The sequence below is a fragment of the Podarcis erhardii genome (assembly GCF_964252035.2).
Source record: "Podarcis erhardii genome assembly, chromosome: 8".
Taxonomy (NCBI): domain Eukaryota; kingdom Metazoa; phylum Chordata; class Lepidosauria; order Squamata; family Lacertidae; genus Podarcis; species Podarcis erhardii.
This window is the reverse complement of record NC_138499.1, coordinates 24,854,791-24,868,584: the sequence shown is the minus strand read 5'-3', so window position 1 is coordinate 24,868,584 and position 13,794 is coordinate 24,854,791. Positions and strand designations below refer to the sequence as shown.

At 42.1% G+C, this 13,794-nt stretch overlaps 1 protein-coding gene across 1 annotated transcript in view; it reads left to right on the top strand.

Moving 5' to 3' along the window:
- The window catches only part of LAPTM4B (lysosomal protein transmembrane 4 beta), a 53,813-nt gene extending 47,377 nt beyond the window's left edge, over nucleotides 1–6,436 (top strand). The window contains exon 7 of the mRNA XM_081874733.1: nucleotides 2,967–6,436. Within this exon, the coding sequence (XP_081730859.1) occupies nucleotides 2,967–3,041 (75 nt within the window). The 3' untranslated portion in view covers nucleotides 3,042–6,436. The remainder of the gene's footprint in view (nucleotides 1–2,966) is intronic.
- Nucleotides 6,437–13,794: the final 7,358 nt, after the last annotated feature.

Sequence of the window (13,794 nt, the reverse complement as noted above, 5' to 3'; positions counted from 1 at the left end):
GGGATGATTTTATTCGCACTTATTAATCACTTTCACAGTGGTGCCTCGCAAGACGAAATTAATCCGTTCCATGAGGCTCTTCGTATAGCGGTTTTTTCGTCTTGCGAAGCAAGCCCATTGACAGCTTAGCGGATTAGCGCTATTAGCGGTTTAGCGGCTTTTAGCGGATCAGCTGATAAGCGGCTTATCAGCGGATCAGCTGATAAGCGGCTTAGGGCTTAGGAAAAGGGGGGGGGGAGGGAAAAAACCCCGCAGGAACTTGCAAGCCATTTTCGTCTTGCGAAGCAAGCCCATAGGGAAATTCGTTTTGCGAAGCGCCTCCAAAACGGAAAACCCTTTCGTCTAGCGGGTTTTCCGTCTTGCGAGGCGTTCGTCTGGCGGGGCACCACTGTATTTGCAAGACATAACCCAAAGTATTATGTACAAAATAGTACAAAGTTTGAAGCTGGTAAAAAACTGAAATAGAATAAAAACCTAAAAACACATTTGTACATCTAAAAGACAGGTCTAACGCATTCTACCCACTGAAAGAGCCCATAGATATATAGAACCCTCCAAAGCAGCCTTTCTCAACCTGTGGGTCACCAGATGTTGTTGAATTACAACTCCCATCACCCCTCGCTAGCAAGTCCAGAGCTCAGGGATGATGGGAGTTGTAGTCCAACAACATCTGGGGACCCACAGGTTGAGAACCGCTGCTCCAAAGTAAGAGCCAGAGCCCTGGGTAAAGAAAGAAAGAACTGTTTGCCTGGTGCCTAAAAGTAGATAGCGAGGTTGCCAGCCATACCTCCCTGAGGAGAGCATTCCTTTAGGAAGGAGCCACCACTGAAAAGACCGGTTCTCAAGTCGCCATTCATCACACCTCCCTTGAAGAAGGGTTTTGGATACTGAATGCAGGATATAGATTGGTTCACATGGAGAGAGGTGGTCTCATTGGGGTCCTGAGCCACACAAGGCTTTATAGGTCAAAACCAGCACTTTAAAATGGGTTCATGGTTAATGGAATGGTTTCATTGAAATGTATTTTTAGTGTTTTGCCTTTTTGGGTTTTAATCTTTTTTTGTAAGCTACTAAGAGGCTGTTTTGTAATAACTCACTAATATGTCAAATAATAAAAATGACAAATGGAAGGGGCATGCTTGCCTTTTTCCATACTTGTTCCCCCCCCCCCCATTCCACTTGCATTTAATTTGACAGAACAGGCAGAGCCTCATAGCTCCCTATGCATGATGCAGCAGCCCCATCAATCTGCCCTAATCTGTTGGTGTCCCTGGGTGGTCTTTTAATATGTTTGTGTAGCCACAGATACATCACCACAATAGGGCTTGGGGGAGGGAGGGAACCTAAAGTAAAGCAGGTGGTCAGTTTAATGACCTGGCCTCTCATGTTTCTCCTAAGCTCTTGACTATTTGCTCCATTACAATGCTTGGCTGAAGGAAACAAAGGTTTGCTGCTGCTGCTGCTAGCTCTTCACAGCTGTGCTGGTGTGGAAGGAATGTCTCCTGAGACAAAACAACAAGAGGACTGAGAAGCAAATGTCTGATTTATTTATTTTTTTAAAGTGCAGTTTTGTTTAAACCCAATATGTCTTCAACATGTTGCGTGTGTGCTGCTCTCTCCTTGTGGAATTTAAAGTTTGAAGTTGCTAATCTTTAGAGATGTTGAGCACAAGTCCAGCCTTAGTAGTACTGATTCTGGAATTACTCCATCAGCCACCTTGAACGAAGGTGTGGCAGAAGGAAAAACACTTAACACTTGGGGATGTTCCAGCCTGATGCTGTAGATCAGCTTTTGGTTCTGTGTCAGAAATGTTTACAGTGCATCAGCTCAAATCCACAACTGCACTTGGCCTCTGACGCCTCTTCCTTATACTTCTGTTTTCATTATCTTGCTTTTTTCCTTGCCTCCTCGCCTTCCTAGCTGTGAAGAGCAAGGATTCAGCAGCAGACTCTGGTCCATACTGGGTGCCATTTCCAGACCATTTGTGTACTGCCTGGGTTCTAGCCAACAACAGATGGCAGCTTACGCAACCAATATTTCCATTTCCCTGCCCCCTGCAGCTCTCAGAAAGCTTGGAGCAACCTACTGAATGTAGTTGGATGTGTTTTACAGGACTGCTGAGCGGGAGGGTTAGAAATTGCCTGACGTTGACAACCTTGTGTGCATAGTGTAAGATTGGTTACCCGATTCACTGTCCAGCCAAATTATAGGAATTGCTAGGAAGAAAAACTGGGGCAGTACCATGTACCAGTCCCTCAGCCCCTTGAAGGAACAAAAATGGGATACAAATGTATTTATATCAGTGTTTCCCAACCTTAGGCCTCCAGCTGTTTTTGAACTACAATTCCCATCATCCCTGACCACTGGTCTTGCTAGCTAGGGATGATGGGAGTTGTAGTCCAAAAACAGCTGGAGGCGCAAGGTTGGGAAACACTGATTTATATTACTTTTATATGCCACCTTTTCTCTTCCGAGGAGCTCAAGGTGGTATACATGGTTCTCCTCCTCCCCATTTCAAACTCACAACAACCCCGTGATGTAGGTGATATAAGAACTTCAAACATTAAAAACTTCCCTAAACAGGGCTGCCTTCAGATGTCTTCTAAATGTCAGGTAGTTGTTTATCTCTTTGACATCTGATGGGAGGGCGTTCCACAGAATGGGCGCCACTACTGAGAAGGCCCTCTGCCTGGTTCCCTGTAAGCTCACTTCTCGCAGTGAGGGAACTGCCAGAAGGCCCTTGGCGCTGGACCTCAGTGTCCGGGCTTAATGATGGGGATGGAGATGCTCCTTCAGGTATACAGGACCTAGGCCATTGAGGGCTTTAAAGATCAGCACCAGCACTTTGAATTTTGCTCAGAAACCTACTGAGGCTGAGAGGCAGAAAATTTGGTAATGGATTTGAATGAGTCTTTGTAGATTTTTACATTTTCAAAACTGATCCTTTCCTTTTTGCTTTTCCCCAGGTGTTGCTGCCACCCTATGATGATCCTGCAAATGGCACTGCCAAAGACCCCCCACCACCTTATGTGTCTGCATGAGGAGCCGTGTGTGCAAGCGAGTGTGTGTGCGTGAAATGTACCTAAAGAACAAATAGCTTTACTTTTCACGACACCTGAGCAATAGATTCTTTCATTTTTCAGGACAGGTGTATTATCTCCCAGGTTGTCTTTATTGCTATTCTGCTGTAGATTATTCAAAGGAAAAACCTATTTGCCTAAAGCAGCATTGAACTGGCTTGAGAACCATTTTGATTAGCTAAAGTGATAATCGTTGCAATGTAGGTTTGGTTTTTTTTGGGGGGGGGTTTCACATCTTCTCCTGCAAATCTAGAAAATCTCTAGGGGTGTAAACTGTAGTGTGGAGTTTTGTTTCTCTTGTCTTCTTAATTTCTGGATCATGCCTCAGGCTGTGACATTGTCCTTTAATCCACAATCATAAAACAAAACAGAAGGTACCCTGAACAGTTGAGCTTATATTTATTTCATCAGGAGTATCTGGGACCTTTTTAAACACATTTCTCAACTGTGGTAGCAAAGCTCAAAATTTAACAAAGTGGATAGCTACCCTGAGGTTTGAAGAAACAAATTTTCATCGTTCTACAGCAGAGCTGTGGTTGAGAACACATTTTTTTTTATAAAGGTCTAGCTCGGCTATTAGTAAAAAGAAAAAGATTGCTTTGAATTGTGCTCTGAGCGCAAAGGTGCTTTCTGACTGGCTAATCGCTCAGAAATGCAGAGGGGAAGTAGGTGTATTGGAGGAGCTCTGGGCATCAAGATTAGATTGAACTTTTTGCTACAGAAATTTTGGCTCCTGCAAGCACTTTGACCTACTACCCCCCTGCCCTAGAATTGGCCAGTTCAGCTGTAAGTGAGGCCACTGGCCCCCTTTTTTTGCCCTTTCTCTTGCCAGCGGTCTTAATGTGGTTCTCCAGACCAAAGCTCCCTTTTTTCAAGTCAACTCCAAATCTGGATCCCTAAGTGGCCTGGTCTGGGGACCTTGAAGTTGCACAGATGTGACTTTTTGAAGGCATTGCAAATACTGCCCGCATCCCTGTTGATGCTGCAACTATTTTCTGTAGTGGGAAGTCTAATGTTAACATCAGTTCCCTACCCACTCTAGGCCTGTTCACTCAGGATGCTTGTAAGGAGTACCCCCCCCCTCTCTCTCTAGATACACATTAAAATAGGGGTCTGTATGTATGTGTAAAAGAGAGAGATGAAAAACACACGTTTCTGACACTTGACATGGATTGGCAAATACATTTCCTGCTGCTTTAATCTGTGACCCTAAGATTAATCATAGGAAGCAGAGCTGGAAAACATGATAGAGTTGCAGGGTACCACATCATGCATTGTATCAAGATGGTGAACCCAGTCACATCTATGGCAAATCAATGTGCGAGTGAAAAAAAAGGGGCATAGTCTCTAATCCAGATTAGATTTATTATGGAAATTCTGTGTTTCAGCCTTTGGCCAAGTGATTCCTTCTCTTCTTATGATAGTTCTGATAATTTATTTTGCCCGTTGATGTCATCCCATCCGACAATTGCAAACAATGGGAAGAAACCACTTTGAAATTTCTTTCATTTCAGTGGAAGACAAGCAAGTGCATAAACCTCCCATTGAAAGCAGTGGTGATTTTGAAATGCTAAACTTTGTATGGATTGTGTGCAGTTTGATTTAAGGTCATGCCATACGTTCTTTGGAGTCGTTGGGTCTGGTAAACAATTAATACCTCTTTGAGTATCCAAAATGTGAATCTTTTTCCCATGGGAGTCCGCTTGTAAATATAGCACTTTGGGGACCATATGCTAAGGAACACACCAGTTGGGATAAGTTATTTCTCCCAGTTGTATCTTTGGGGACAACACTCTGTGCCCATCAAATATATGTATATCTAGCTATCTGCTTAAGTGTGAGAATATTTGGTCCTCTTGTTTGCATTTATAAACATTCTAGTGAGATTCATTTGTTAGTGCCCTGTTAAGTATTACTGTGAATTATTAGCATTTCTATAAGTGCTTTAGGTTCAAAGCACTGCGCACTCGTTATCTTCTAACCTTACAACAGCCCTGTAAGGTAGATCAGTATTATTACCTTCATGCTGCAGATGTGGGGCTGAGGCTAAGAGTGGCTGGCCCAATGGCCAGCTTGTTTGTTCATAGCAGAGTCAAAGCTCACATCAGGGACTTCCTGGCTTATATCCTAAGTCACTGCGAACCAAACTACAAAATAATGCTAGTTGTGGTTTTTTAAACAAGCATGCTTATCCTGGCCAATCTTACCTTTAAGAGAAGCCTCAAAGAGTGCAACTTTGCATGCTCCCAGCCCAGTCCAGAACTGTGCCACTTTTCTTGCTAAAAATTGTTTCTCTCCTGGTGACTTTTTGCCCTCCAAAGTTCCGTAGTGCTTATTCCAAACAACACCTTTGGGAAGCAAATAATGGATGTGTGTGACCTGGGTGGGGAGCAGTTTCCAACAGGAAGCCTGCACTGGGTCCAGGTCAGGGCCTTCAGCTGCTTTTTGTCCAAAAAGAAAGCAGTCGTGTTGAGCAAGCATCACTCGTGTCATGTGTAGTTCAACTGGAACCACTGCACTGTTGGGCTGTGTGCAGAGTGCAGTCAGCTCAACAGCAGATTGTGTCATCAAACCCAGTGGTTGTAGAAGGAAATAGGCCAGAAAGTTCAGTAAGGTCAGAAACAGTATGTTTTACCAGCAGGTAGTAGAAGAACAGTTCTTTAGCATACTTTTCTAGGGGGGGTGTGTGTGCGTGCTAGATTCTACATAGCTTGTTGCTGAACAGGTGTTCCAACCCACATTGGGGGTGCCTGGCTCGTGTGTGTGACGTCATGTACATCACACACATGACATCACACAGCACGACACAGTGAACACATGACATCACATGGTGCAATGGGGCCCGTCACAGCCTCTGAAAGGCCCTGCAAATTGGCAGTGATCAAATGGAGAATAAAGTAAAGGCACTGAAAGTTACGTGACATCTTTCTTCCGCCCCAGATGGCTGAAAGGAAATCCTGTGGCCAGGGCGCCACTGTGAGTGCCTAAACACCCTGTGCAAACCATTGATGACTTTATGCTCACCTACCAACTGGGCAATAATATGTTCCAATTTAGTTTATAAACTTATCAGTGCATTGATATGTAACCCTCCTCATTGAGTTAAGTAGGTAGGCATGGAGTTTTTGTTTGCTTTGCAAGGCAACATGGAATCTTTGTAGACAGGTTAAATTGTAGGATTTTATTTAGCTTTGGCTTACCTGGACCAGATACCATACTAGGCATTTGTTTGGTTGAACTATTTAAATTTTCTTTGGAATATTAAGGAACATATGAAAATAAGTGCTTGTGCATATTTCTCATTCAAATCTTCTGTGTAAACAAATCAGTCTCTAATAAAAAGGGATGTTTCCTCATGTCTGTGTATGCCCTTTCTTTGTACAACTAACAAGAGATCCCCCCCCCAAAAAAAACCCTGATTCTAATTTTATAGTTACAGATGGGTAGCCGTGTTGGTCTGCCATAGTCAAAACAAAATAAAAAAATTCCTTCCAGTAGCACCTTAAAGACCAACTAAGTTAGTTCTAGGTATGAGCTTTCGTGTGCATGCACACTTCTTCAGATACACTGAAACAGAAGTCACCAGACCCTTCTATATAGTGAGAAGGTGGAACCAGAGCCTGCAATAAACCCAGATGCCAACTTTGCTGCCACATACACCCGGACAACACCATTACTGGCCCCAAACAACATCACACATACCATCTCGGGACTATTTAATTGCTCATCGTCTAACATTGTGTATGCCATCAAATGCCAACAGTGTCCTTCAGCTCTCTATATTGGACAAACAGGCCAAACCTTACGCCAAAGGATAAACGGACATAAATCTGACATCAGGAATCACAAGACAGAGAAACCAGTAGGAGAACACTTCAATCTCCCAGGACATTCTATACAAGATCTCAAAGTAGCTGTTCTATTACAAAGGAATTTCAGAAATAGACTGGAAAGAGAAGCTGCTGAATTGCAACTTATTACCAAACTTAAAACCATGGAGAGACCTGGTCTGAACAAAGACATTGGATTCTTATCTCATTATACATGACAAAGCCATTTTTCACCTTCTCACCCCTTGCTTTTTCCTGTAAGACCTATTGCAGTTGTTAAGAGTCGTCAACAGGCTCATCACAGCTATCTGCCAATCACCCATTCCCACCACCCTTCTGAGTAATACCCCTCCCCACCTTCTCACTATATAGAAGGGTCTGGTGACTTCTGTTTCAGTGTATCTGAAGAAGTGTGCATGCACACGAAAGCTCATACCTAGAACTAACTTAGTTGGTCTTTAAGGTGCTACTGGAAGGAATTTTTTTATTTTGTTTTGTCTAATTTTATATTTATTATTTGCATGCAAATCGTAGCCTCGTCTGCTGTTTTGTACTCTGGGTGCTTCCCATCTGTTGCAAAAGAGAAGACGAAAACCAACTCAGCTCATACATCAGCAGGGAAGTTAGAGTTGAGGGTACTTCCAAGTTGTCTTTTATCATCACCTGCCTTGCTCTAACAGTGAAGAGAGAGAAGAGCCTTGGCTGATGATATGAGTTTCTTAACACAAGTTCAGGGATTGTGACAGATTAATTTGCAGGACACAATAGTCTGCATTGTTGTAGGAGTTAAAAAGGACACTCGCCATGGATCAGCCTACTGACCTCAAAGTTCTGATGCACAGATTTCTGCATATTCTTTGCTACACACAGCAGTAAAAGCTAAGACCTTGCTGCCGCCACTGCTGCTGTTGCTGCTGTTTGTTCAAAGGTAAGGCATGCAAATTCTTCACTTCTTCACTACAATATACAAATGGCTATTTATTACATTTGTATATTGCCCTTCATCTGAAGATCACAAAGTGCTTCACAACATAAAAATAGAAAATGAGAATACAAAATAAAACACAAAACCAATAATCCTCTATCCCACAAAGCAAGTGTTTTACTTTGCACTCAGATTTAAGCATTCCAAAGTGAACAGACATTTCCCATCTGCTTTATCGTAACCCTTGATTCTTCTGTTGCTTATATGACCCAGAATTGCACTGTACTTTTCCACTCTTGTGTTATACAAGTGTCCATACCTACTTCAGTGCAGGTTGTTTTTGGCACTGCTCCCCCCCCCCAAGCATTTCATTTCAGCATTGCTTCACTTGGGTGGGTGTGTTTTTTATCAGAATATCAGCAATTGTAGAGCTCTTGTATTATCTCACTGGATCACACTTCCTTTGAGAAGGTGAAGGCGAAATATGTGGAGTCACTGTCCAATATATATGTGTGATACATTGGCCTGAGGGGACAGTAGCTAAATGTTGACTGCATGGTTCAGCACAGTTTTAATTCCACATCTCAATTTAAGATTGCCACACTGTTCACGACACCACATGGGCAGATTTAACATAGAAACCTTAAAAAAAATACATAGTTGCGTGTTAGGTGTGCAGATGTACAAAGCAGCCAAGAACCATGCTTGTAAAAGTTGCCCTATACACCGGCTCACATTTGATGGGTGTTTTAAAACAATTTTGCTCTATTGCACTTCTGACTTGAATGGCAAATCTGCTCCTCCTATTGTTTCATAGGAAATGCAGGCAATATGAATGCTATTGCTTGACACCAGCAGAAAATATTTTATGGCGTCCCAATTAATCAGCAAGACTTTCTTGCACCCTGGTACAGAATAAAAAGCTGGTTTTATATTTTATGTTTCTCGTATTAGGTTTCAATTTTTGTTAACTTGCAAACTGCCTAGACAACTTCGGTTCTTGGATGGTAGATAGATATTGAAAATAAATAACATTAATACCTTAAAATTATTATGGAAGTGTAAAGCTACAAAAGCCAAGCTGCATACATGCACGTACACATCAAGAATCCTGGGCACCATAGTTTATTCCTTACAGAACTACACTTTCCAGCACCTTTAAACTACAGTTCCCAGGCTTCACGTGGGGGTGGAACAGAATGTGCTTTGAATATATGGTGCGTAATCAGCCTAGGTAGCTATAGACATGGATTCAAAAGTGCATTGTATGGGTTTGTATACTGTGTCCCTCCAGTTTCCACCAATTTGACTCCTTTCAGTTGCCCAAGCCACATCCATGCTGTTTCAAAGGAGTGTTTTTTCAGGAGCAGAGCGAGGTTGAAGAAAGCACCATTGCCTGAGAGGAGTTATGCTCATGCCATAAGTAGGAACGTAGTGCTTTGGGAAGACTCCTGCTGGACCCAAATGCACAGACAGTGGCTCTACTTTGACAAAAATATAATCTTTCTTGGATGAACTTTCTAGGAAAAGGTCCAGCTACTTTGAGAAAGGAATGCAACAACTGTTGAAATAGTGGCGTGACAACTGGAAAGATCTGGTGCCGATCAAAATATCAGTTGCTCAGAATTTCATCTTTGATGAGGCTGTTAATTGGTCGTGTGTTACCAAGATTTAGCAAGACGGGCATCTTGGCTGCAACCTCTGAGATGGTTCTAGCAAAGTAACCAGTTTAGCAACAGGTGTCAGGAAAGAGTTGGGAATTGTGTCTAACAATGCCTTGCCCTGAATGAAGTGTCCAGTGACTGGTTTGTATGTTACTAGATCATGCAAATAGACCGCACAATTGCTTCTAGTAAATTCAATCTCCTGCCTCGTTTTTAAAGTGAGTTTCTCAGCTAGGAGCAATCAAAATTAAAACACTAGCAGCATCTTAACTCATAATCTTAAAAGCTGTAAAATAGCGTCTGACACCATTCAAAGGACATTTTGGCTCCAGTACATCTGTCTGGACATCCTTGGATTTCAACCAAAATGCTTCTGCAAAACCAGCCAGCTTTTCGTTTTATTAATTCAGCTGGATTTGGAGACGCTAGATCTGTGACCTTTTGCATCCATGTACTGTCATATGGATAAGATCCTGGATCACTGGGATGACAGCACTGTTGCTCAGCCGAAAAATATAAAGCTACTTGGAAGTACAAACAAACACTATAAACACACATTTTATCTTGACACTTACCTGAAACAGCTGTTTGTTTTGTATAAGTTATTAAGGCACAATTAAATGCAACGGGTTCTATGTATATGAATTTGTGTGTGCATTCCTATATGGCCATTGAAGGCAGAAGTTTAAGCCAATGGCCCTGATATTTACATGAAGGAGTAAATGTAGCTACTGGAAAAGGTGTTATTTCACCTGCTCCAGCAGGTTCTTCTTATATTCTTAAGGTTGAGCATTTGCCAGGATCTCAGGTTCAGCAGAGGGCCAGCCGTCTTCCATTCTATCATTCCTACTTTGCAGAGTATCCAAATCTTTCAGGTTCAAGGAACTCACCAAGAGTGCCATGGCTAAGGGCCTCCAAAATCCTGGAGCCAGTATTTGGAGGCCAAACAGGGCTTTCTTTACATGCCACTAACAAGGAGTGGGGGAATTTGAGATTTTCCGAGAGCCATACCCCAATGGTCACTCATCTGCTTTTGCATGTCTTGGGGTCAGTCCCCAGCATCTATGAAGTGTAGGTGGGTTCCCATGAGGCAAGACACAGTGATAACAGCAAGAACCTTTATTGAACTACATAACTGGGAAACAGAGGCAAAGCAACTCCTTATATACATTTCTGAAAGCCTGAGCCACTCCCACGCCCAACGTGATTGGCTGTCTACACTACCAAACAGCGAATCACAACTCAGAGTTCAAGGGCCAATGGCAGAGGCCCAAATCTTGAAATGTTCTGTGATTGGACAACATGTATCAAATCAGAACACAGAAGCTTAGAATCCTTAGTCCAGACTCAAGCTCAGGCAAACTTAGACCACTGAATATATAACAATCTACAAATAGAGCTGGAAAAACTGTCTGAAATAATGGAAAGGCACTGCCAGTCAGTGTAGACTGAGCTAGATAAACAAAGTTAAACTCAGAAGGCAGCTTCTTAGGTTTCAGTTTGGTTGGTGCTCCCATTCCCACTTTTCTGCATACCTCACAACCTGAATTCAGGCAACTAGTCCCTTGTCTTTCGCCTTCTATTAATGCTGGGCAATCTGGTTCATGAGCGATAGCTCAGTTGGTAGAGCATGAGACTCTTAATCTTAGGGTTGTGGGTTTGAGCCCCATGTTGGGCAAAAGATTCCTGCATTGCAGGGGGTTGAACTAAATGACCCTTGTGGTCCCTTCCAACTCTACAATTCTATGACTCTATGGTGTATTTCCTGGCTTTTTCTTCCCCATCCTCCTTTTTTTCCTTAACTGCTCCTGAGCATCAGAAATATAGGCTCTCAAAGGTTGCTGCAAAGGGGACTTTCCTACTGTCTGCAGCTGCAGCAAAAATGTTTTCTTTCTTCACTTCCCAATGTGTGCACCATCCTGCCATAAAAAGCAGTGCCCTTACAAACAGAAAGAAGAAATAAGAAATAAGAGACCTACAAATGTGTTTTCTTCAGTATTTGTGCTACTGGCATTCTGATCCTGCCCCCTTGATGTGAGATTTATTGCAGCCAGTTCGAAAAAACTAAACAATTAATATTGGTAAGGTGTTCTCCATCTGCCTCTTTATTCGTCCTAAGAGACAGCAAGCAGTTTATGATTGGAATCAGATTGGCAAAGGGAGTGACATCTTTATGATATTTACTGGAGAACCAAGCTGAAGAGATTACATCAATTGGTGTAGGATGCCAAGAGAGTTAATTATTTCAATAACTTGAATATCTGGAATCCTGGAGATTCTACATTGCTTTTCTTTGAAGAGTTGCATTTGTTTTGTTGAAATAGAACCATGTCAAATTCAGATTGCCCACGCTATGCTTTAAATGTCTGAGTAATGTTTGAATGGTCCAGTGATTATTCTTCTGTTTAATTTAAGATTGCTATTTTAAATTTTATTCAATAAGAAAAAGACCAAAGATTCAGGTGTTTGCTTAGAACTATGAGAATCAGTTTCTTCTTGGTACTGATATATGATTGATATAAACATTTTAATATATTTTACTTTACCTTTATGTTTACAGAATCAATGTTATACCAACTTATTCCTACTACAGTATTTTTCACATTTTCTCATTTCTAGGCTGCTTTTGTAGTGGTTGTAAGCTAGTAATAGTAATGATAATAATTTAAATATTTATATGGCAGCCATCTGACTGCTTCCAACAAAAGTATTCCAACAAAAGTCCACCTTACTCAAAATAAGTTTTTGCATCTCCATCCACTGCAATAAGCTTTGATTACAATTGCAGCTGGCCACACAATGTAAGAGAAAAAGTGATACCATTTTTTGTATCGACTTTTATTGGAATGGAACATGTTGTATTTTGGAAAAATTCAGTTTCAGATAAAATGAAAAGCATATATATATATATATATATATATATATATGCTTTCGTAGATTTTCACGGGTACAGGAATGCAGGTTTTGGTGTCCTCGGGTGTCTTCCCGTGTAAAAGTTGGGGTGTCTAGGCGACGTTTCGACGAGGTCTCACTCGTCATCTTCAGGCTGGTGCTTTCGGCTTCTTGTTACTGGAACAGAGCCGGATCTCAGTGTTTGAGTTCCTATAAATACTGTAGAGGGGGTGTGGTGTATAGCCTCCAATGTTCTTGGAGAGGGGGTGTGGTGTATAGTTCTCCAATGTTGATATAAGGAAGGAGGGCCATGCCATTGTTTTCTTCTGTGTCTTGGTTTTTGGGGGGTGTTTCCTTTTGGATTAGCTTCGTAATCCTGTTTTGCTGGTATCCATTGGCAATTAACACGTTTGAGAGATTCTGTAACTCAGTTGTCAAGTGGTCTTTGTCAGCCAGGCGTTTGGTTCTGGAGATGAGAGTCTTGGCTACGGAGTTTATTTGTGCAGGGTGGTGGTGTGATTGTGCATGTAAGTAGCGGTTGGTGTGTGTTTTTTTCCGGTAGATAGTGTGTCCTAGGGAGCCATCAGGTTTTTTGTAGATTAGGACGTCAAGGAAGGGAAGTTGGTTGTTGGCTTCTATTTCCATAGTGAATTGTATTTTGGGGTGTAAGTTGTTGAGATGTGTGAGGAAGCTATCCAGTTTTTCCTTCCCGTGTGGCCAAATTACAAAGGTGTCGTCAACATATCTGAGCCAAAGTTTGGGTTTGTGTTCTGACTTGTCTAAAGCATTGGTTTCAAAGTGTTCCCAAAAACCAAGACACAGAAGAAAACAATGGCATGGCCCTCCTTCCTTATATCAAGGGCACTACAGATAAAATTAGCAAAATCCTCCATAAACACAATATCAAAACAGCCTTTTGCACCAACCAAAAAATAGCCAATATCCTCAGAAACCCCAAGGATAAAATCCAGTTGGAAAACCAAGGGATCTATGAAATACCCTGCAAAGTCTGCCCAGCCACGTACATTGGACAAACAAACAGACGAATAAATGCACGTATCGCAGAACACAAGAATGCCGTCAAAAAAGAAGAAAAAACTTCCTCTTTTCCAACACATGAAAGAAACAGGACACGAAATTAATTTTGCAGATTCCAAATTGCTCTTTAACACGGAACATCACCACAAGAGAATAATCATGGAAGCCATCGAGATAGAGAAACACCCTCACAACATGAACAAGCGTGACGACACATCCCGCTTGCCAGACATCTGGAAATTAGCCCTCCCCACAAAAACTGACACCAGATCCAGAGGCACACAGAACGCCAACACCAATCAACCACACCAGACCCAAACCCAGACCCTCTCCACAGATGAATTACAGACACCATCCAGTAGCCA